The 23,441-nt window shown below is 37.7% G+C and overlaps 1 protein-coding gene and 1 long non-coding RNA gene across 6 annotated transcripts in view; one reads left to right on the plus strand and one right to left on the minus strand.

Moving 5' to 3' along the window:
• The window catches only part of STXBP6 (syntaxin binding protein 6), a 244,085-nt gene that overhangs the window by 175,753 nt on the left and 44,891 nt on the right, over positions 1-23,441 (plus strand). For all 5 annotated transcript variants that reach the window (XM_079127279.1, XM_079127278.1, XM_079127280.1 and 2 more), the window contains 2 exons: positions 17,558-17,688; positions 18,555-18,720. In XM_079127279.1, the coding sequence (XP_078983405.1) occupies positions 17,558-17,688; positions 18,555-18,720 (297 nt within the window). The remainder of the gene's footprint in view (positions 1-17,557; positions 17,689-18,554; positions 18,721-23,441) is intronic.
• Positions 1-23,441, minus strand: part of LOC306654064 — a 449,736-nt gene that overhangs the window by 98,952 nt on the left and 327,343 nt on the right. The window lies entirely within an intron of this gene.

Genomic DNA, 23,441 nt, shown 5'->3' on the forward strand with positions numbered 1-23,441 from the left:
CACAGTCATCAGTACATACAGCAGATACTTGCTTATTTGTAATGGATGTGGAGTTATGTGAGTGTTATATTGACAATGGCCTTCAATATACGAGGCATCAGAGTACAAAGATGACTGGAACATGGTGACTGACATTGAGGATGTCTGTCTGGAGGGTTGATAGCTCTAGAGAGTGAGGAAGACCAGCACCTTTTCTCTATGTCTTCACCACTGCCCTAGTCTGAGTCACTGTGGTCTCCTCTCCCCTAGACTGTAGCAGGTTCTCCTGGATTCTGACTGTTGTGCCCAAAAGTTTTCTTTGTGCCTGAAAAATGTCTTGGGGTTTGTATTAGGGTTCTCCAGAGAAACAAAACCTACTCATATGTGTAAGCTAGATGGATGGATGGATGGATGGATGGATGGACAGACAGATATCTTCTTTACTGAGTCTGCTAATTCAAATGCTAATTTCATCTGGAAACAACCTTATGGACATAAGCAGAAGCAATGTTTAATCTGAACCCCTTTTGACTCATCAAGTTAAAATTAATCATCAAAAACTTTATCTAGATTCATCCTATTTGTGTACAATGAATCAAAATGCAGTCTATAAAAAATTTAAAAATAAATAAATAATTAAATTTAAAAAGAAACTTTATCTAGATTTAGGGAGTAGTGCAATGAAGCAAAGAAGATGAAAACAGAAAAGGCCAGGAGGTCATCATTAGGAGGGATTTTAACTGACAGGAGTTTCTGAAGAGTAAATAGGGGGCTGAGGAGTGATGGGTCAAGGAGCAGGTGGGTGACAAAGCACGTCACGATCTTCACCCCACGTTTCTCAGAAGAATGAACAGGGTTTGAGCACTAGCCTTTATAATGAAAACTTCTCATTAAAAAGCAAGAATCAAGCCTGTACTCAGGCACAGTGGAAGAAGTCCGAAAAGGGGAAATGGAAGCTTCAACTTCAGGGTAATTAAGAGAGAAGTGTTCCAGAAGAGACAGTGTTGGAGATCAAACCCAGGGCCTCTCCCACTCTGGGCAAGTGCTCTACACCTGAATGAGCCCCACACCTTGAGTTCATTCAAATGTTCTGCATCTTTAAGTTGGGTTGTTTGTTTGTTTGTTTGTTTGTTTTACACTTTATTGAGTTTTGAGTTTCAAACTAATACTCTCAATACAAGTACTTTATCAGAAAAATGATTCGCAGACATTTTTTCCTAATTTATAACTTCTCTTTTCAGTCTTTTCAGGACAAAAGTTTTTTTATTTTCATGAAATTCTACTCCTTAATGAATTCTTTCATGAATTGTACACTGGGTTGATATAGATAGATAGATAGATAGATAGATAGATAGATAGATAGACAGATAGATATCTCATATATATATATGAGATATATATATAGATATATATATATATATATATATATATCTGCCTAACTAAAGGTCATAAAGATTGTCTTCTAAAAGTTGTATTGTTTGAGATCTTTACCTTTATGTCTATCATCCTTTACTTTTTAATGTAGGGTACAAAGTACAAACAAGTTCCTTTCTTTGCATGTGTCTATTTGGTTGTTCTAGTATCACCTGTTGAAAAAGCTATCCTTTCCCCACTGTGGACTTTTACTGAAACCCAGTTTTCCATGTATGTGCAGAATCTTTTTCTGGCCTCTCTTCTATACCACAGATCTATGTGTGTTTCAATGCCAGCAGCACATTGTCTTCATGAGTTTATTTTTTTTAAATAAATCTTTTAATCAGATCAGGTAAGTCAACATTGTTTTCTTTTTTCAAAGTTGTTTTTGTTCTTCCAGCCTTTTGCATTTCCATGTGAATTGTTATAAGAATTTTCTGTGTTCTACAAAAATTTTAAAACCTGCTAGAATTTTGGTTTAAATATCATCAGATCTATCAATCAAATTGGGGAAAATTGGTATCTTAATAGTACTGAGTTTTCTGACCCATGACCACTGTATCTCTTCATTTCAACTCAAGATTCATTTGGGAATTTTGGGCCACTTAACAACATTGATTCCTCCAGTCCTTGAACATGAGATGTTTTTACATTTATTTAAATTGTTACTGTCTTTCAATGGTGTTTTTTTAATTTTCAGTGTCCATCTAGTACTTCTTTGATTAAGTATGTTTTCCCCTAAGTATTTTATCTTTTTAGTGCTATTATGAATGGAATTTTTTCTTTGTTGTTTAATAGCTATATTGATAGTGAGGGTTATCCAGAGAAACAGAACCAATAGGCCAAGTATGCAGACAGTTCCAAATTTACATGGCTTGACTTACGATTTTTTCAATTATGTGATGACACAAAAGTGAACTTACACAGCCATTCTGTTTTTCACTTTCAATACAGTGTTCGGTAAATTATATGAGATATTAGTCCTTCATTGTAAAATAGGTTTTCTGTTAGATGATTTTGCCTAACTGTTGATCCTAAGCGTGTGTGAGGTAAGTAGACTAAACTTTGATGTCTAATAGGTTAGGTATGTTACAGGCATTTCTTTTCTTTTCTTTTTTTTTTTTTTTTTTTTTTTTTCTTTTTTTTTTTTTTTCTTACAACAAACATGTAGTTACTCTGGCATTTCTTTTTTCTTCTTTCTTCTCTTTTCTCTTTAGTTTATTACAGGCATTTCTGACTTACTATATTTTTGCCTTACAATGAGATCATTCTAACATAACCCAATTGTGAATCAAGGAGCATCTACACACACACACACAAACATATTTTAAGGAACTGGCTCATATGACTATGGAGATTGGCAAATCCAAAATTTGCAGGTCAGAGGCCCAAGGAAGAGCTGTTGTTGCAACACAAGTGGCAAGGCCATCTGCTGGCAGAGCGCCTTCCTGCTCTGGGGATCTCAGTCTCCCACTCTTTGGGCCTTCAACCGAATGGATAAGGCCCACCTGTGTCTAGGAGGGCACTCTGCCTTATTCAAAGTCCACCAATTTAAATGTTAATCTCCTCCGAAAATCCCCACTAAAACATCCAGAAGAGTGTTTCACTATATATCTGAGCACTGTGGGCCAGCCAAGTTAACATATCCATTATAGCCATGACTCTTTGTTTTGTTATTTTAGTAGTTGCTTCAGGCTTAGCACACTGTGCCTTCACTTGGTATTATACTATTTCATGTATCAGTTAAGAACCTCACAAGAGTTCACCTCCATTTCTTCCATCCCAAGTTTTGCTGTCTTGTCATACATTCTTGCTTTTTTGTGTGTTATAAACTCTGTGCTACATGGTCATTTGGCAGGAGAGACTAGAGCATTGTTCAGTCTGGGGCTGGTTATTTGTTACTAACGAGATAAGATTCTTCTGTGTGTTCTATCCAGTATTTCATGAATCTTGAGGCTCTCCATTCTGACTGGTGAGACAGGCATTCTTCCTGGCCCTGTGTGAGCATGCAAGGTTCTATCCTCTCTTCATTTGAAGTAGTTGTTTCTCTGACCTCAGGTAGTTTCCTCACATACACATGGTGAAAAATACTCAGCTGAGCACTCAGTGGCAAATCTCTGCATGTCTCTGGCATTTTCTTTCTGTATAGTTCTCGGTTTCCCTGGGCTCTTGAGACTGTCCTATCAGCTCGGGAGTCTCCCAGTCTCTAACTGGCTCCTTTTCCCAGCACCACAGGCTGGAAACTTTATTAAAGCAGTAAACTGGGCAATTGTAGGACTCCTCTCATTTATTTTCTATCTTTCAAGGAGTCACTGTCCCCCATTGCCTGATACACAGTGCCTTGAAGCCATTGTTTCATGTGCTTTGTCCATTTGGGGTTGCTTTAGGCAGGAGAGTGGACATAGCACTAATACTGGATCAATATATTCCAAGATTGGAATTCTCAAGTCATAAAGCACATGCACATTTATCTTTAGTAGATATCACCTACAGTTTGCCAGGGCAAACTCAGCTAATTTTAACTTCAGATAATTTTCACTAACATAGTTGAACTTTGTTTTAACCAGATCATTTTGCTAGATTTTATTCCCCATTTTAGCACAGTAAAGAGTGAAGGCGACAGGCTCCTAGTGACATCATTCACTTTCTTTCAGAATATCAGTGATGTACACCCACCCTCATTTAAAATGTATGATTAAAAGTATTGAGTGAGTGGTAGTGGTGGAGAAAACTGATAAATCTGTCTTGACTTGACTGATAATCATAATTATATTTGACAGTTTGTGCTTGCAAAGTAATAACAGCTTTGATTTTTTCCAAAATCCTACTGATAGTATATGTTTAGTACCTGGTCCATTAGAAAATTATCCATCTTCCTCTGTCTCCTTCAAGTTTTGGTGTCTCTCTTTCCCCTTCCCACCCTCTCCCTGCCCCCTCTAGCAGTCTTCTCACATAAGGAGTTCCATATCCACATAACATCCTTCCATGGTTCCTTTACACTATTTTGAAAGCTTCTGCTCAGCAGTGGGGGACCAGGCCTCCTGGTATGACAGCACAGTAGCAGGCCCTTCCTTGCACAGGGGTGAGTGAGTGTCCTCTTCCATAGCTTCAGGTGAGTGAAGCTTCCATCTCCTCTCATTGTAAAGGGTATCTGAACTCTAAGAATGCTGCTGCTCTGTTCTCTCAGGTGAAATATGTGCTGAATTTCTACCAAGTAGGACATTTCCCTGAAGAGAGTTACTGCTTAACCTATATTTTTCAGTTTATAGTGATAATGCTAAAAGAAAGAAGAACATTAAGGGGCTCTGTCTCACATTTTTATTCCCAGTCTTTGAGGTTTTGGTGGAGAAATTTAATTTGTTCTTGAGTCAGGTAGCTGATTCTTTGATGCCTTTGTTTTTTGATAATCTGTTTGTAAATCTCCTAAGAATAGATCAAAAACAACATTTACATCATTTTCCAGAATTGAGGAAGCAAGAAGAAAATAAGATTTTGACTGTAGTTAACCCCTTTTGATAACTCCATTGTATATTACAGTCATTGGTATTGAATTTAGTCTCCTTCAGAAACCATCACAATCGTCAAAATTCTGGGCATTTACTCCCTCAGTTGAAGCTTGTTTGTTTGTTTCATGGTTACATTACATGAATAGGACCTGTTATGTCCTTTCCATATCAAATGTAAAGTTGCAATAATTAATATTAACCAGACTTTATAATTCATTGTGTATTTCATTTCCCTTTTACCCCAAGTGAACGCAGATTGACTTTCTCTGTCCGTTAATGGGGGGATTGTCTGAGGATACTTAAAAAATTCAAATATGATGGAAAATCTTGATTGGCTGAATCGCAAACCAAAAATCATACTTTCAGAGAGTCTGAAACAAACAGAATTAATTGAGAGAGATGCTGTTAGAATTAAATTGGAAGAAAAGAGATAGTTGCAATAGGTTGTAACCTCCAAATTTCTCTCCTTTTGGGCTCTGATATTTCTATAATTTCTTGGTTCTTGCACTTTTTTCCCCCACTTACTTGTTCTTAGGATCTCCCTCATTTCCAGTAAGAAAATGTTCAGGTCCCTTAAACCTGTGGCCTGATTTTGAAACTAATAAATTTAACCTGAAATAAGTTTTTGGTTTGTTCATGCTTTCTGGTAGACCCAAGAACAGTTCTTCCTTTAGTTGAGGAGCCAGCCATTTTTTCACTCATTCATTTATTCATACATCCATCAATTAGCACTGTGTCTCAATTAATAATATAGATGACATTGTGGTCTTAATCTAGGGAGGGCACTGGAGAATTCAGGCCTTCTGAGGTTAAGCATCCAGGAATATTTCAGGCTTAAAATTTAATTAAGACTGTTTCACTATACCTGAACCTACCATTGACTTGAAAAATAGAATATCCTTCAAAATAACAATCTACATATTTTGTAAGTTTTTTTAAAAGTATAATTATAAATTAGATAAAGAAGATTAAAATTAGAAGGGGATAGATATTCAAAGTATCAATTAGAACTCATGTGGGCCTATGACAAAGGTAATAATACCTATTCCAAAGCTAATAATGCCTCCCTATTGGTAATTTAAAACTATTGAAACAACCTAGTACTTCAAGCAGAGTTGACATAGGATGTTCGCTTGCTCTATTAATGTGTAGGTCATTAACTATTCTGGAACAGTGCTGTATATTCATAGTAAAGGCAACTTTCCTAAGAGTGCTTGATGTAAAATATTTCTTATTCCTCTCCTATCAAGGACTTATCCAAACTTCTTTATAAAAGAAGGATTTTTTTAGAGACTTCCACACGGGAGGAGCCAGGCCCAGAGACCCAGGCCAGCACCAGCCCAGCCGCTGTGGTTGACCATCTGTCAACACGTGGAGGCACCTCTGCCCACTAGCAGGGATTATATACCCCCCTGGAGGCCATCATCCCTAGAGGGGCAGAATCCTTTTTGGGTCACTGCATTATCAACTTCCTCCCCAGACATCAGGCTACTGAAGACAAGGAGGTTTGAAAAGTACTGTATAGTTTTATTGTAGGTTTTTTATTAGTAGTAATATTACAATTATTCCTATTATACCACTATTATTCCTACTTTTCTTTTATTAATATTTTTCTCATCCTCTCTATTTTTCTCTTATCTATCTGTCTCCTTGGAGACCCTGTCTCTCTTTTCACATGCTAACAACCAATTTCTTCTAATTCCACTTTCACTACTCCTATGACATAGTATCTCTATAGACACTCTTCTTATCTCATTAACATTGTATCCTACACCCCTCCCCATCCTCTTTGTCCACCTTTGGAAATCGTGGTCCTTATTCCAAACCTATTGGCTAGGTTGTAGATAATAATCAACCTCATAATCTCTGTTTATTAAGACAATATTGTTAATATCTTAAAAGGGACTATTTGAGTTAAGGATGCATATTGTTTGTATGGTGTGCTGCTAATATTGATCCCTCACTTCAGGGTGAGGTATTGGAAACCTACAGGGACACTACTAAGTCTATAGGGGGGAACTGTAATACCTCAGATTTGTACTGCTAGAGGGGAAGATGAACAATATGAGAAAACAAGGGAAGAAAGTGTCCCAAACAAACCTAGATGTTACATCAGTAAAATCCAATGACAGCATGGCAGAAGAAATGTCAGAAAGGGAGTTCAGAATGTACATAATTAAAATGATCAGAGAAGCAAACAATGAGATAAGAGCAAATGCAGGCATTAAATGATCGCACCAATCAACAGTTAAAAGAGCAAATGCAGGAAGCAAAGGATCATTTCAATAAAGAGATAGAGATTCTGAAAAGAACCAAACAGAAATTCTTGAAATGAAAGAAACAATAAACCAAATTAAAGATTCCATAGAAAGCATAACCAATTGGCTAGAACACCTGGAAGACAGAATGTTGAAGACAAAATATTTAATCTTGAAAACAAAGTTGATCAAACAAAGAAGATGGTAAGAAATTAAGATGGTAAGAAGATGGTAAGAACAGAACCTCCAAGAATTATGGGATATCATGAAAAGACCAAATTTAAGAATTATTGGTATTGAGGAACGCACAGAGAAACAAACCAAAGGAATGAACAATCTATTCAATGAAATAATATCAGAAAATTTTCCAAATCTGAAGAATGAAATGGAAAATCAAATACGGGACACCAAATGTACAAAATGACAATAGATACAAACCAAGGCATTCCCCCTAAAAACTGGAATAAGGCAGGGATGTCTCTTTCACCACTTCCATTCAATATCTAGCCAGATAAATTAGACAGACCAAAGAATTAAAAGAATACAAATAGGAAAAGAAGAACTCAAACTATGCCTATTTGCCAATGACATGATTCTAAGTTTAGTGGAGCTGAAAAAAATTCCACCAGAAAATGTCTAGAACTCATAAATGAATTCAGTAAAGTAGAAGGATATAAAATCGATGCTCATAAATCTTATACATTTTTATTCATAAGTGATGAATCCTCTCAAAAAGAAATTAGGAAAACTACCCCAATCACAATAGCCTCAAAAAAAAAAAAATACTTGGAAATCAATCTAACGAAAGAGGTGAAAGACCTCTACAATGAGAACTACAGAACACTAAAGAAAGAAATTAAAGAAAACCTTAGAAGATGGAAAGATCTCCCATGTTCTTGGATAGGAAGAATTAATATTGTCAAAATGACCATACTACCAAAAGTGCTATACAGATTCAATGCAATTCCAATTAAAATCCCAATGATGTACCTTACAGAAATAGAGCAAGCAATTATGAAATTCATTTGGAAGAATAAGAGACCCAGAATAGCTAAAGCAATCCTTAGCAGGAAGAGTGAAGCTGGGGGTATCACAATACCAGACTTTCATCTATACTACAGAGCAATAATAACAAAAATGACATGGTATTGGAACCAAAATATGTAGATCAGTGGTACAGAATAGAGGACACAGGGACAAACCCACATAAATACAGTTTTCTCGTACTAGACAAAGGTGCCAAAAACATACAATGGAGAAAAGATAGCCTCTTCAACAAATGGTACTGAGAAAACTGGAAATTCATATGCAGCGAAATGAAACTAACCCCTGTCTCTCACCCTGCACAAAACTCAACTCAAAATGAATCAAGGACCTCAGAATTAGACGAGAGACCCTGCACCTTATAGAAGGAAAAATAGGTCCAAATCTTCATCATGTTGGCATAGGACCAGACTTCCTTACCATGACTCCCAAAGCACAAGAAATAAAAGCAGGAATCAATAATTGGGATAGATTCAAACTAAAAAGCTTTCTCTTAGCAAAGGAAACTATCAACAATGTGAAGAGAGAGCCTACAGAGTGGGAGAAAATCTTTGCACACATACTTCAGAAAGAACACTGATTTCCAGAATCTATAAAGAACTCAAAAAACTTTACACATAATCCAATCAATAAATGGGCCAAGGAAATGAGCAGACACTTCACAGAAGATCTACAATCAACAGACATATGAAAAAGTGTTCAACATCTCTAGTACTAAGAGAAATGCAAATCAAAACTACCCTAAGATTCCATCTCACTCAATTAGAATGGCGATTATCAAGAAAACAGGCAACAATAGGTGTTGGTGAGGATGTGGGGAAAAAGGTACACTCATACATTGCTGGTGGAATTGCAAATTGGTGCAGCCACTCTAGAAAGCAGTGATTCCTGGAAAGGAGATTCCTTAGAAACTTGGAATGGAACCACCATTTGACCCAGCTATCCCACTCCTTGGCCTATACCCAAAGGACTTAAAATCAGCATACTATAGTGATGCAGCCAAATCAATGTTCATAGCTGCTCAATTCACAATAGCCAGATTGTGGAACCCACCTAGATGCCCTTCAATTGATGAATAGGTAAAGAAACGATGGTAGATACACAATGAACTATTACTCAGCCATAAAGAAGAATATAACTATGGCATTTGCAGGTAAGTGGATGCAGTTGGAGAATATCATGCTAAGTGAGATAAGCCAATCCCAAAAATCCAAAGGACGAATGATCTCTTTGATAAGCAGATGATGATACATAACAGGGGCTAGGAGGGAGGCAAGAATGGAGGAAGGATGGATTATATAGAGAAAAAGAGGGATGGGAGGGGGTGGGGGGAAGATAAAATAACAAAATGAAACAAACATCTGTACCCTATGTAAATGTATGATTACACAAATGGTGCAACTCTACTTCATGTACAACCAGAGAAACAACGGTTGACCCCCATTTGTATATAATGAATCAAAATAAATAAACTTTAAAATGGATTTTTCTACACAGATGTTTCCCTTTTTTTTTTTTTTTTTTTTTTTTGGTATCACTTTGAAGACATTTCCTAGACATCATCATCATCATCTTCAACTCATCTTCTCCCTCCTCTTGTCTGGAAATGAGAATGTAATGTAGTTGGAGACCGAGAAACTAGTAAGGTCTCTTTGTTACGGAAAACTTCTTTCTCTGTGATTAGCCCTTCAGGAGACTGAGAAAGTCAGCTCATCTTCCTCAGAGCACTCTGCACTCATTCTACACATTCCTTCCCCTTAAGAACTAAGGGAATAGGGACTGTTTAGGGCCATCCTACATTCATTCCCAGTGGCTCTGTGCTCCTGACTGAAATGTTACCATTTTTATTATTTTTCCTTCAAATGTGCAGATTCAAGAATATTCTGTCATATCAATGTTTATAGCAGCTCAATTGACAACAGTTTAACTATAGAACCAGCTTAGGTACCCTTCAACAGATGAATTGATAAGGAAAATTTGAAATATTACTCAGCCATAAAGAATGAATTATGGCTTTTGCCAGTAAATGGATGGAACTGGAGACTATCGTGCTAAGTGAAATAAGCCAATCCCAAGAAAACCAAAGCACAGGTGTTCTCTCTGATATGTAGATGCTCACATACAATAATGGGTGAGGGAGGAAATACTAGAAGTTCATTGGATTAGACAAAGGGGAATGAAGAGAAGGAATGGCAATAGGAAAGACAGTAGAATGAATCAGACATGACTCTCCTACGTTCATAGCCAGTGAAACTACATCATGTACAACCATAAGAATGGGATCCTAACTCCATGTATCTATAATATGTCAAAATATACTCTACTGCCATGTATAGCTAAAAAGAATAAATAAATTTTTAAAAATTTAAAAATTAAAAAAACAAAAGAGTACCATGTCAGACCCATATGGGCCCAGGAATCTGTCCAGAGAGCCTCCAGTACTGTTATGGTTTAGTTGTCCCCCAAAAGCTCATGTGTGAGATAATGCAAAAAATTTCAGAGGTGAAATAGTTGGTTTAATGTATCTAATCAATGTATCAATCCACTGATAGGGATTAACTGTAACTGATGGGGTAACTGTAGTCAGGTAGGGTGTGACTAGAGGAGGTGGGTTACTGGGGGCATGCGCTGGAGTATATTTTGTCTGTGGTGGGGGGAGCTCTCTTGCTCTCTGCTTCCTGGTGTGATGCCCTGAGCTGCTTTCCTCTGCCACACCCTCCTGCCATGATGTCAGGCCCAGAGCAATGGAGCCAACTGTCTGTGGACTGAGACCTCTGAAATAGTGAGCCCCAAATAAACTTTTCATCCTTTCAAATTCTTCTTGTCAGATATTTTAGTCACAGCAACAAAAAAGTTGACTCAAGAAGTACTTAAAATAGGAAGGAAATAACAGAAAAAGAGGGGCAGACCTCAAAGACAAAACTGGCAATTTCAAGAACTGGTCTGGTTTTAGAACTCTGGATTATATAGCCTATGGATCTAAACATGTACTATGTCCCTAAATTATAACAAACTTTGAGAAAGTTTGAAAAGCAAAAAATCATTTCTGGGTAGAGAGTGCCATGCTCCACTTCCCGCTAGCCAGAGGAGGGAGGGTATTTCCCTGTGCTTTGTAAACATTCAACTGTCTCACTTGATAAAATTGCTGATGCAGCCTGAGACCTGATGCATATTATGAATATCTACCTGGAATTATCAGACGTTAGCATTTTAGAACAGTAAGGAAACCAGTTTCATCAACTCTCTTTTTAGTACCAGGGATTAAATCCAGGAGCACCTTACCATTGAGCCGCATCCCCAGCCCTTTTGATTTTTTTTCTTTTGAGATAGGGTCTCACTAAGTTGCTTAGGGCCTCAGTAAGTTATGAGGCTAGCTGCGAACTTGAGATCCTCCTGCCTCAACCTCTTGAGATTCTGGGATTACAGGTGTGTGCCACCATGCCCAACCCAAGAGATCATTTCTAACCTGGGCTCATTCCCTCACACCAGCTCCTGGAATTCACATACTTAATCTGCTTTACTTCCCAGACCCACATTTCAGAGTATTTTTTTCTTCTTTTTGCCAGTCACCTCTGACACAGCCTAAGAGTAGCTCTGGTGAGATTGTATGTGAAGCATGCTCTTTTCTTGCTCAGATTGTTTATTTCCCTTGAGCAGTCTTAAAATCAAAGTGTCTGCCCATTAGATTTCAGCTGAGCTGGGAGCTGAGGCACACCACCAACCTGGCCCTCCCTAAATGACGAGTTCATGATAGGACTATGTCGGTGAATCCTGAAGATATCTTGGGTATGTAGGAACTGCAAATTCTGCATTTTAACCACCTAGCTTTAACATCAAACTTTATTGTGGATTTTTTTTTTTTTTGGCACCTATACTTCTTGTTTTTAATTTATAGAAATGGTCACATAAAGTTATAAGATGATTCAATTTAAGTTCAATGTGTAAAGCAAATGTTTGTGCAAATGTTGGTAAATGTTTTACAATACCTATGACATATGAGATAGAAAAGATTTAAAGGTGGTGAGTTATGATTTTGTTTATAAGATGATTGTTTCCTTTAAAATTGTGCTTTAAGGCTGAGATAGTAATTTGTATCTTAGGCAAAATTGACTTTCCTTTTTGGAATAGTTGAGACATGATGCTGTGAAAAATGAGATCACCACTGGACCTTGAAGTGGAGGATCTGTCTCAGAATCACCTGCAGAATGTGAGCTATTCTCCTATTTGCTTAATATGCAAGTCATATGTATTTCTGTCTTCCCCTTCCTTATCTGTTCACCAATTCCTCCTTGTTGCAAGACTTGTTTAATAAGATTAGATTGTACTTTGTTGTTGGCCAGCTTAGTGGCTTTTAATGAAATAGAATTTTCTGATTGGCACAGTTGAGGCCAGTGGTCTCCACCCTGCGATTAGAGCCAGGAGTCTGATTTTATTTTCGTAAAATGTCTCATGGATGGGCCACTTTTCAAAAGACCTTGTTAGACCATTAGTTTGTGAAATGGAAAAGTGCGTGTTGATGATAAGGATATTCTAAACAGAATGATTTGTATCACTGCTTCTTAACTCTAGCTGAGATGTGGGACCAAGTCTACATAAAGGTCAAAGAAGAGACACAAAGCCATAAAGATCACATTCTTTGTTCAGAGCTAAGAGCAAAACAACCTGGCTTTGGTTGCCTCTGTGCTTCTCCTGCCTCTGATGCCAGTGAGAAGGTAGTAGCTGCAGGAAGTGGGAGTGAATGAGCAGGAGCATTAGCTTGGGAAACCCAAAACTGGGTTTCCTAAGAGGGTCCCAAATGTACAACTCAGTGGTCCCAGAGAAGCCATTCTGGTTGTCTTATTGTTTGTAGGAGGGCATCGATGGTGTGGCCCTTAACTCCTGTCTCCACTTGCTACTCACACTTCTTCTCAAAGAGTTTTCTCTCTAAGGCAGGCAATACTGTATATCCATTTATGACTTTAATATATTATTTTTCATTAATTCATTTAAATAAAAAGGAAGGTTTATTTAAAGGGAAATATTAAAGAAATAACATTTCAGGAAACTATAAAAATCCCAACAAGTAGTAGTATTATTGGAAAGCAATGATTCAATTAATTCTTACTTAATGAGCATCCTGTACCCAATAAAATATGACATTTGACATTGCAGCAAAAATTTATAATAGGAAGAGCATCAAAGTTCATTGTCTAAGTTTCACTTTTTCCAATTATTAATAGATGACTTTAGAAAGTCAGCTTTTTCTGTGCTTCAGTTTCCTTATCTATAAAATAATGGTAGGATAATGGCAATGATTATCACAGGTATTCTCAATTTCAAGAGCAAAACTAGAAGCTATATAAAATAGAATTTTGTAAAAAAATCAAATGCTATTTTTAAAAAGCACTATGTCAATTTATAATCCTACAACACAAACTGGTAGAAAGTAGCTTAGAATATCCTCCTGGGGATTTATCTATATTGTATATGTTTTAGGACTGGGAGACACAATAGCCGTCTGGATTTTGTTCCTCACAAATGTCTCAGAGACGCAAACATTGAATATTTAATGCAAGCTTGAAATGAACCCATTTTTTAATGAATATTGAATGTGAGGTGAATGAAATAACATGCTAGGGGAACCTACCTGGATGAAGTGATCACAAAAGTAAACTGAAGGACAAAACAGAAGGGGCAATGAGATGAGCCAGGTCCTCCAGGCTTTGCAGGTCATGATAAGGGACCTGCATTTATTCTGAACACTTTGGGATATCACTGAGTTTTGGGGTTTTGTTTTGTTTTGTTTTGTTTGGATTTTTTGGTTTTGATTGATTGATTGATTTGTGCCAGGGATTTGTCCCAGGGTTACTTAACCACTGAGCCACATCCTCAGCCCTTTCTATTTATTTCCTTATTTTGAGGCAAGGTCTCACTAGGTTGCTTACAGCCTTACTAAGTTGCTGAGGCTAGCCTTGAACCTGCCATCCTCCTGCCTCAGCCTCCCAGTTTTCAGAAGGTAGTTCAGTCCTCTATTTAAGTTGGAATGGACAAGTTTGGAGAATCATAGAAGTCCCTCACAGGGATGACTGTGTCTTGCCTGAGATGCAGCTCTTCTCGAAGCCTCCCTGACTTCCCTCAACTCTATCTTGGTCCTTAAAGCCCCCACCCAAACACCCCAGATCCTCAAATGACTGGTATATCCTGCCATTGTATTTTAGAACTCTTCTGCATAATTCGTTTTACCCCCTTTGCCACACTGGAAATAGAACTCAGGGACACTCTACCACTAAGCTACAACCCCAGCCTTTTTTATTTTGAGACAGGCTCTCCCCAGCTCGCCTGGCTTCTTTTACATAATTCTTATGCCCTAATTGCATCCAAATTCGTGATTCAAAATCTTATCTTGTTCAATCTTCAAATTACTCACAGAAACTAAATGTTCCATAAATACTTGTTGAACAAATTAATACATAAGTTTATTGGTTCCCAGCAATCAATGTGCCTTAGATCACTTGGGAGAATTAAAATACTGGTGTCAGAACTCCACCCAAGGTGTTCCAGCTCGCCCAATTCAGGGTGTGGGTTGTAAGAGCTCCCAGGTGATTCTGATATTCAGAGTGGAGACAGGAGGAATGGGCTAATTCTGGGTGCTCTGCAATATTATCCAGTGTGTCATGCCTCCATGCCCCTTTAAATGCCTATATAGCTTCTTTTCCTCATGATTGTTGAAATCATAATGTAAGTGTCCTGGTTATCGGGACTTTAAAGTTATTAAAAATAATTCATATTGGAGTGTATCATAGAGGGGTGGTTGGATACAGCCCATGATATACTGATATAGGTAATTTGACTGCATTTTCCAGGTGTGCTTTAATTAACTTTCTTTTGTAAGAAGAAGGTGAATTACTACTTTTCACTAAAATGGTGAAATAGACATCTAAAATGTGGGTAACTTACTTCCTTTTTATGATCCATGGACCCCAAAAATACTAAAACAGGGAAGAATTTAAACCATCGTTTCTTCAAGTAAAGTACTCAAAAAGTATGGTTGTGGTATGTTTCGCCAAGTGTTTTGATTTTAGAAGGGGAAATTCTGTATTTAATTCTATATAATGTGTATATAATAATTTAATTTTAAGGCACCTGCTTCAAAATAGAAACTGGGATGTTAGGGAAAATAATAATCAACAGAAATTAAACCAAACCGGGCTCAGTGCCCAGGAAAACTAGCCAAACTCCAAGAACTGGGCAAGGAATAAACTAATAGAGAAAGACGGCAAGAATGGATAGAATTGTAACTGTTTCCATCAAAAATGACCACTGTCCAGTCTGATCACAACTGAGGAATTCTGCTGGGAAATTTGTCATTGTGGGTGGGGTTCCTGTCCTCATTTCAATGACAGACTTCCAATGGAACTTGCCTTCCTAAAATGTGAATCTTAAACATGCTGGGACTATACAGTGATCCTGCATTGTGTTTGAGTTTTTATAATGCTATAAACTAAGTGGAAACAAATGGACCAGAAATAAAAATAGGAGTTCATAACAACTTTAACTGAAGTTAGAAGGAAAGCCTTCAAGTTTCCCAAGACGCTTAAATGTCCTATGATTTACATAAACAAGGGAGGAAATCCTCTTTGTGTGTTTAGGGGTGTGCGTCTAATACAGGAACCCGTGTTTTCCTGTTATTGAAAAGCATTCTTTCTTTAATCTTTTAAGCACATTTTGGGCCTGCATATATTCCAGGTGTGTGTTTTCTTTAACATTAAAATATAAGAGCAGAGTACAACTATCAGAGGAACCTGTTAGGACTCCCATTTGTATCATAGGAGATGCAACAAAATAAATAAATTGAAATAAACGGATGGACAGAGCCCTGGGCACACTGGTCATATTGCCTGAATTTACTTAGAGAATAGTTATTCCTAATGGGATGGAGCCTGTTAAGCAAGGCCATTTGTGATAGAAGACTATAAAATTTCCTCTGATCATGAATATTTAGGGGATGATGACTTTTTAACCACAAAAGTAAATTTAATTGGTGTAAAATGTTCAGAAGCTTTTAGACAAATATAGCTGAAATAATGGGTAATAAACCAAAGCATTATTTGAAGTTCAAAAAAAAAGTGTGCTAAATACTGACTAGGAGCAAAGGGAGAAGATTGTACTGAGGCCATACAGTCTTCAGAACGGGTCTTGTGTGTGCTCACCATATCTGAAAGCAGAGTGGCTTCCTTCCACACTCTGCTATGGTCTCTGCCCTCCTACTTCAGTGACCCCAGATACTGCAAAGGGCTTTTGAATGCATGAACCATAGACTTTTAATCACCAACTTTGGAGCAAGTGCTTTCTGTCCCTTGTCCCTCAAGAATCCTTTTTGCCATCTGTCAAGCATCTGCAGAGTTGCTGGAAAAGGAAAAAAAGAATATGTATTTTCTTCTATCACAGAGGCACAGTCTTCTGGAGGCAGTGATTAGGATCGAATTCTTTGTAGCCAGTGGCGCTTACCACATTCCCTAATTCCTCTGTGACATCATTTCTGTTTAATCTTACTAACTTCCACATCCAGGACTCAGGAGGAGCTTTTAGGAAAGCACTTTTAAGACCCTTAATTACCTCTCCCACCATCCTTAGTCTCTAAATCACCAAGTAAGCAGATGTAGAAATGCTCAGGGTGACTTTGACATCGGTCTGAGAGTTGATGAAGTCTGTCTACAGCTTAGAAGGGGAAGAACTGCCTGAGGCTGAGGAGGGATGGTCCTGGTCCTATGTATGTAGTGACTTCAGGATTTCTTAGGTGGGAGCTGTGCCCAGAAAACCAGATAGTCATAATTAGATGCAAACTATATACACACTGGATGATATTATAAAACCAAATATTTCTTTTGTGTTTTATTTATTAATTTACTTGGGTGTTGAGATATTACTCCTAATCACCAAAACCTCAGATATTGACACTGGACTACCAAACTATAAATAAGCATTACAGTTCCCCAGGGAGCCCATAACCTTCACTTCCTTTAAAATTCAACCCTCCTGACCCTGCCTGATACCTGTCAGCCCCACATACCTCTTTCCCTGCAAGCAGTAATTGTGCACTTGTAGCTTCCATTAATGGTTTGTGGTGTTATTCAGTTAAGCTGTTTTCAGTTTGATTGGATGAAGACATAAAGGAAGCAGCTTTTGCAGCTAAAGTATAAACAGCTTGAGAGGGTACACTGTAACTTCTATTTCTTTTGCATTCACCACCCCCACCAAAAGCACACGTTCATTCAGACTCCCTCGTGCATGCACACAGTAGATTCCACAGAAACAGTGCTGAATGAGGAAATAAACCAGCCTGCAGGCCCACTAATCTCCCTGGTCTTTTCTTGGCAGTGACAAACAAGAAACCTACACAGGCGTCTATCACAAAGGTCAAACAGTTTGAAGGCTCCACGTCGTTCGTGCGGAGATCACAGTGGATGCTCGAGCAGCTTCGCCAGGTTAATGGTATCGATCCTAATCGGGTGAGTGAGTAGCTCAATGCTGGCCAAAAGAATTATCTTCACGAGATGACTCTGATTGACCTTGGTAGTGGTGAGGGTGGTTGAATCATCCCAAATAAGACTATTTCTCTATTTCATCATGGGACTAAAACTTTCAATGTCTCTTCCCTTCCCATGGGAAATTACAGATCTAGTTCTTTTGTTTGATGGAGGTACCCAAAGGGAGGCGTGTTGCATAGATGCTTCCTCCAGTGATGTTCATAGCAAAGAGCAAAGCTCATCAAAGCTCCATTTATCTCCCAGTGCCACCAAGTACAAGAATTATCTACGAAAAATCAAATCCATTAATGACACTTTAAAAATTATGTATTAGTATTCCTTTGGATTTAATATGGGAAACATTTTATGATATAGTTATCTGTTCAAAATACCATTCCTTTTGCATATATGTGCATGCACACACACACACACCACCCCAAAACATCAATAATGAAGAATAATAAAATGTAAATTGCTACTATCTGTAAAATAATAAGGGAGATTCTCTTCCTACCAAAGTTTAGGGGCAAGATTAAGAGAGGTGGTTTGCAGAGAACCTGAGGGCATCCATCTTCCAAGTAACTGGGAAAATAACACTTTGGAGTTCTGACCCATCAGCATGTAGACTGTCATTACTTCTGTGTTACTAACATTCTAGGGACATCTAGAAATACTGTAAGATTTGGGTTTTGCTAGATATATATAAAAATGTGAACCCTCCACACACTTGTGTCCTAATAAAGCTGAACCTTATTTGTTTTAGCCTTTCTGAGTCTTTTGACAAGGGAAATCTGCAAACAGCAGTCTTTATAGATTGACATCAGTAGTTATCTCACTGTCTTTTCCAGGATTCTGCAGAGTTTGATTTGTTGTTTGAAAATGCTTTTGACCAGTGGGTAGCCAGCACAGCCTCAGAAAAATGCACGTTCTTCCAGATCCTCCACCACACCTGCCAGAGGTACCTCACAGACAGGAAGCCGGAGTTTATTAACTGCCAATCCAAAATTATGGGAGGTGAGTGGGCATCTGTGTGACTTTAGTCATCCTATTTCCTTAGACTTGCTTTTATATAAAAAGGTATTCAGCAACATAATTAAAAGCATACAAAAAATCAAAATACTCAGAAGTAGACAGCACTAAATTATCCTAGAGAGTGTATCCTATGTTAAATCTAAACACAGTGGTGTGTTTTCACTCTTACACAAAAGCTGGTCTTTTAGAACAATTTAGCCACCTTCCAATTTTTCTTCTTTACTCCCTTTTCTATGATTTCACTGCAAAACACTGTTTCCTGGGTTGCTTTTTCCTGTCATTTCTCAAGATATCACGAATACTTACAAATACGTGTAAAAATTCCAACAGATGCTGTGCCTCTCTTTGAAATAATAGCCAGTCTCATGTTTATTCCTTGAATGGCACACAAAGAAGAGTTAGGATCAGGGCCATAAGCCAGGGTTACAGGGTGAGAACTAGCTTAGTGAGACACATTTAGAGGGTGATCACACATTTCTTTTAGGTGGCAATTCTTTTTAGGGAATTCAAACTGTGCTAAAAATATAAAAGATTTGCCAATCACTCTGTGAGTTGGGGAAAAGTTATTTTATATCATTGGTCTTTTTACTGACCTGTTTTCTTGGTTTTGCAAGATATGTTTTTTTAAAAATGCACCAACTTTGCCTTAAATGTTAAATGAAGATTACATTAGAGAATCTGCCTCTTCTCCTTGGACTTCATATATTCTTCATATGAATTTGGGATGGAATCCACTATTTTGTCCCGGCAACTGAGGCACACACTGTCACTTTACATTAATCTGCAAAATGTCATATGGCGAAGACAATGTCCAATTTTTATTATTACCCATGAAAGTGTTTTTATTCCTCTTAAACTGAAAGACACTCGAATCCTAAAAACCTTAAAAGTCTTTCTTAAGCATTGATAGTTTTTTATTATAGCTTCTCTGTTTAGTCCTAGAAAAATTTAAGAGGTGGATGTGTGGTGCACATTTTCTTCAAAGTGGCCACTTTCTGTTGGACAAAAGCAAAGTTAGATATTTAAAGGAAATATCACCAACCTCTTTGGAAAATATGATGAGATACAATTGTCTCTCATGCCTGTGCCAACAGTAATTTTCAAATGAGCCCTGCTTTGCAAATTCAACCTTAACTGATTTGGTAAAAGGTTGACGTACCCTGGGTTTAGGACCACTTATGTCTATTTATTGTTGTTTTTTGTTTTTGTTTTTTCTTAACGGAAAGTTGGACAGAATACCCAGCTTTCTCTCATTCTTTATTAGATTTTAAGTTAGATCTGTTATAGCCTAAGATCAGATTATTTTCTTGATCTTCAGTCCCTGCTATGCAACATTTTCCTCGTCAGTCAGTATGGTCAGTAGCTTGTATGGCTAGCAACCCTAAAAATAGCATGCCTGTATGGATTTGAAATTGCTGTGGCTCTTGGAGAAAGACTCCCCCAGAGCATTCCACTTCACCATGAGTGGCCAGAGGCAAGCCCAGTGCCATGGGAACACCTGCATTTCTAAGATATTCTCTTCTTGAATATCTCAACTTTCCCATAAGTTCAACCAGCTGTTTCTGTCAATCATTGACCCAGTCCTTCAGATGTCTTCCATTGCTTTATGAACACCAAATGATGCAGAGTTGAGATGGGAACCCATATACCTAAAGTTACATTGTTTGTATGTGTATTGGATAAAGCTCAAGATTGCTTTCCTATAGTCTTGAGAAAGAATAAGTTAATGAGATCAAGTGCCAGAAAAAAGTTTGCAGTAAGTCCATTGTAATTTGTTGGCAGCACATATGTCCTTAATGAATGCAGTCTGTCTTATTTAAACAGTTGCTTATCCTTGATAACAGTTGTATCTACACACCCTAATAAATTAGTATGCTGATTAGTCTTCCTTTCTGCCACTTATCACAATTCTGAGAGTTAAAACTGATGTATTTCTGGGATCACTATATTCTGACCCTTTAACTTGCATTACCTGCCCCATCTTAGGCAGATGAAGTCTGTTCCTTATTTCACAAAATATTTTGATATCTGCTTGTAGTTAAGCCGCAAGTCCTAGATACAAATGTTTATTGTACTTAGAAACATGTTTTGTGATTTTAGAGAACTAATGTTAGTGTTGGTATACTGCCCTCCACCAGACTCTTTACATATGTTATCTTACTTAGTTTTTAAAGCAGCCTTTGGAAATACAATGTATTATCTCCATTTTACAGAGAAGGAAACAGGATCAGAGAGATTATTAAATAGCTTGCCAAGGGTCATATCACCAGTGAGTAGTGGAGATAAGAGTCCAACACAGGCTCACTGAGCTCTAAAAGTTTCTTCCTCAGGGTCTCTGAGTGGCATATGCCAGGAAAGCTCTTTGGTATGAATAGTGCCCCCTGGAGTTGTGCAGTAATTGTTAGAAATATTTTAGCCAGCCCATTCCTGTATTTGAAAGAGTGGATAGGGACAGGAGGAAAGCACTAGAGATTATACTAGTTCTAATTTTTTCCTTGTTATGTCACAGGCACATAATTACAATAATTCTTTTTCTTTTTGTCCTAATTACCATAGAGTCATCAAGGACCCTTAAAATCATTTTGCTTTTTGTTTTCTATTTTTGTTCACTAGAACTTCAGTAGATCAGGCAGATGAAAGATGGAGAAGAGATGCATCCTGGCCATGCATGGGGCTGGGTCTCTGGTCTAGCTATGTCAGTGGAAAAACTGAGGCCCAGCAATTTTTAATGACTTCATCAAGGTCAAAGGACTAGGGGCAAATATGTCTGACTCTCACTAAACACTACTTTCTTTAATACCAATTTCAGTATAAGATTATCATTTAAACATCCATGATCCCATGCAGTGCTGCTCTTGTTGATTGATTGTGCCTATCCCTTATGATAATATTTTTTATTCTTTGCGAAGGGTCATTTAAATCCATTTCAGAAATGAAATTCTTTCCTCCAAAATGATATTTTCTTATCTCCAGAGGACAAACTAGGAATCTTCTCATGCTAGTTCAGGAGCCAGTGAAGACACAAGTAAAGTCTTTAGAGCTCATTGAAGCCCTCGGAAGCTTAGAGAGGGCAGGATGTATGATGGGAAAGGGCTGACCTCTTCTCCTGCCTCGTCAGCACCTTTGCAGCTCTCTCCTTTCTCTCCTCTCCTCTCCTCTCCTCTCCTCTTCTTGGCTTGAGGATCAGTAAGCTAGGATGGGTCCTCAGCTCATCTAACCTCTACTCTCCCTCTCCTTTAATTCATTAAAGATCAGTTGAAAAAATATGAAGCCATTCATTTAGTTTGCTGGGTCCTTAAGCTACCTACTGATCTGCAGAGTTGGAGACAGAGGTGTGTGAAACCAGTCCTAGCTACCGAAATGAAATATGATATCTTGAATGACAGGAGGTCCTGAAATTGAAGTTTGCATGGATTGAATTTACTTCTTCTGAAATGAAAGCTTTTATTTTTTCTGTTTATTATAAACAGAGGTGATGTTATACTGTTATATGTGTGATGATGCATTTGTACTTGAACCTGAGACTCCACACAAGAGGCTTGCTTTCAGCTAAGTCATTTCAAAGAAACATTGTCTGCCCCAAACAGATCATCAGTTTAGGTAATGAATATTTCATATTAATTCGAGGTCCCAAGGAACACCATTGTTTTTCTTACTTCATTGTTCTTAGCAAAATGTGACCAATTCCCACATGGCTCCCACATTGCTATTTTACTTCAGTCACTGACCTTTTGTAATGATTAATGTTGGCCTTATATTTCTGTGTCTAATATGTCCCATATTTCTATGTCCCTTATCTGAAATGCTTGAAACAAGATTTTTGGATTTCGGTTTCTGGATTTTGGAATATTTGCATATATATATATATATATATATATATATATATGGTATCTTGAGATGGAACCCACGTCTAAACAGTTATTTATGTTTCATGTGCACCTTATACACATAGTCTGAAGATAATTTTGTACAATATTTTTAATAATATTGTGCATGAAACAGAGTTTTTGTAGCATGCTGAAGGAGCCAGGAAAGTCTTTTTTCTCTAGGGAGCACTGTGTCATGCCCCTGCATTTTAACAACAATCCTTCACATGAGGTCAGGTTTAGGATTTTTCATTTGTGGTATCATGCACCACTCAAAAAGTTTTGCATACTGAATTGTAAATTTTCAGAGTAGGGATACTCAACCCATACTCTGAACTATAGTAGTCTTTGTAGTTACTGGCAAGTTCCATGTCAGACCCACAAAGTAGGTTTTTTGCACACCTGGGGTATAAATTAGATGTATGGGGGAAATGATTTTATTCTTCAAGGCAAGCATAAACTGAAGCATACCCTGGCATTTTTCTTGAACTCCATGCTTAAACACCCTTGCTAACTCAATCAGCTATCTCTTTATCTTTTGCCTGTTACATATGTCATCCTTCAGCAAGTCCCCCTACTGTTGTTTGAGGCCCTATTCACATTCTTATTAATTCCACAAGCATTTACTTAGGCCCGCATGTCCAGCATGGAGTTATCTGTACAGATCCAACCACAAAGTAGGTACCTTTGCCAACTTAATTAACCTTCCTGGGTGGACATCAGATGTAAACAGATATAAAATATTGCATAACAGCAAGGTAATGGCTGAGCTGCACCTTAAAGGGTTGTTACCAGTTGCCAGACAGGCAGGGGTAGGATGAAATTAGCTCTCTTATT

Source organism: Sciurus vulgaris (genome assembly GCF_902686455.1).
Source record: "Sciurus vulgaris genome assembly, chromosome: 2".
Taxonomy (NCBI): Eukaryota; Metazoa; Chordata; class Mammalia; order Rodentia; family Sciuridae; genus Sciurus; species Sciurus vulgaris.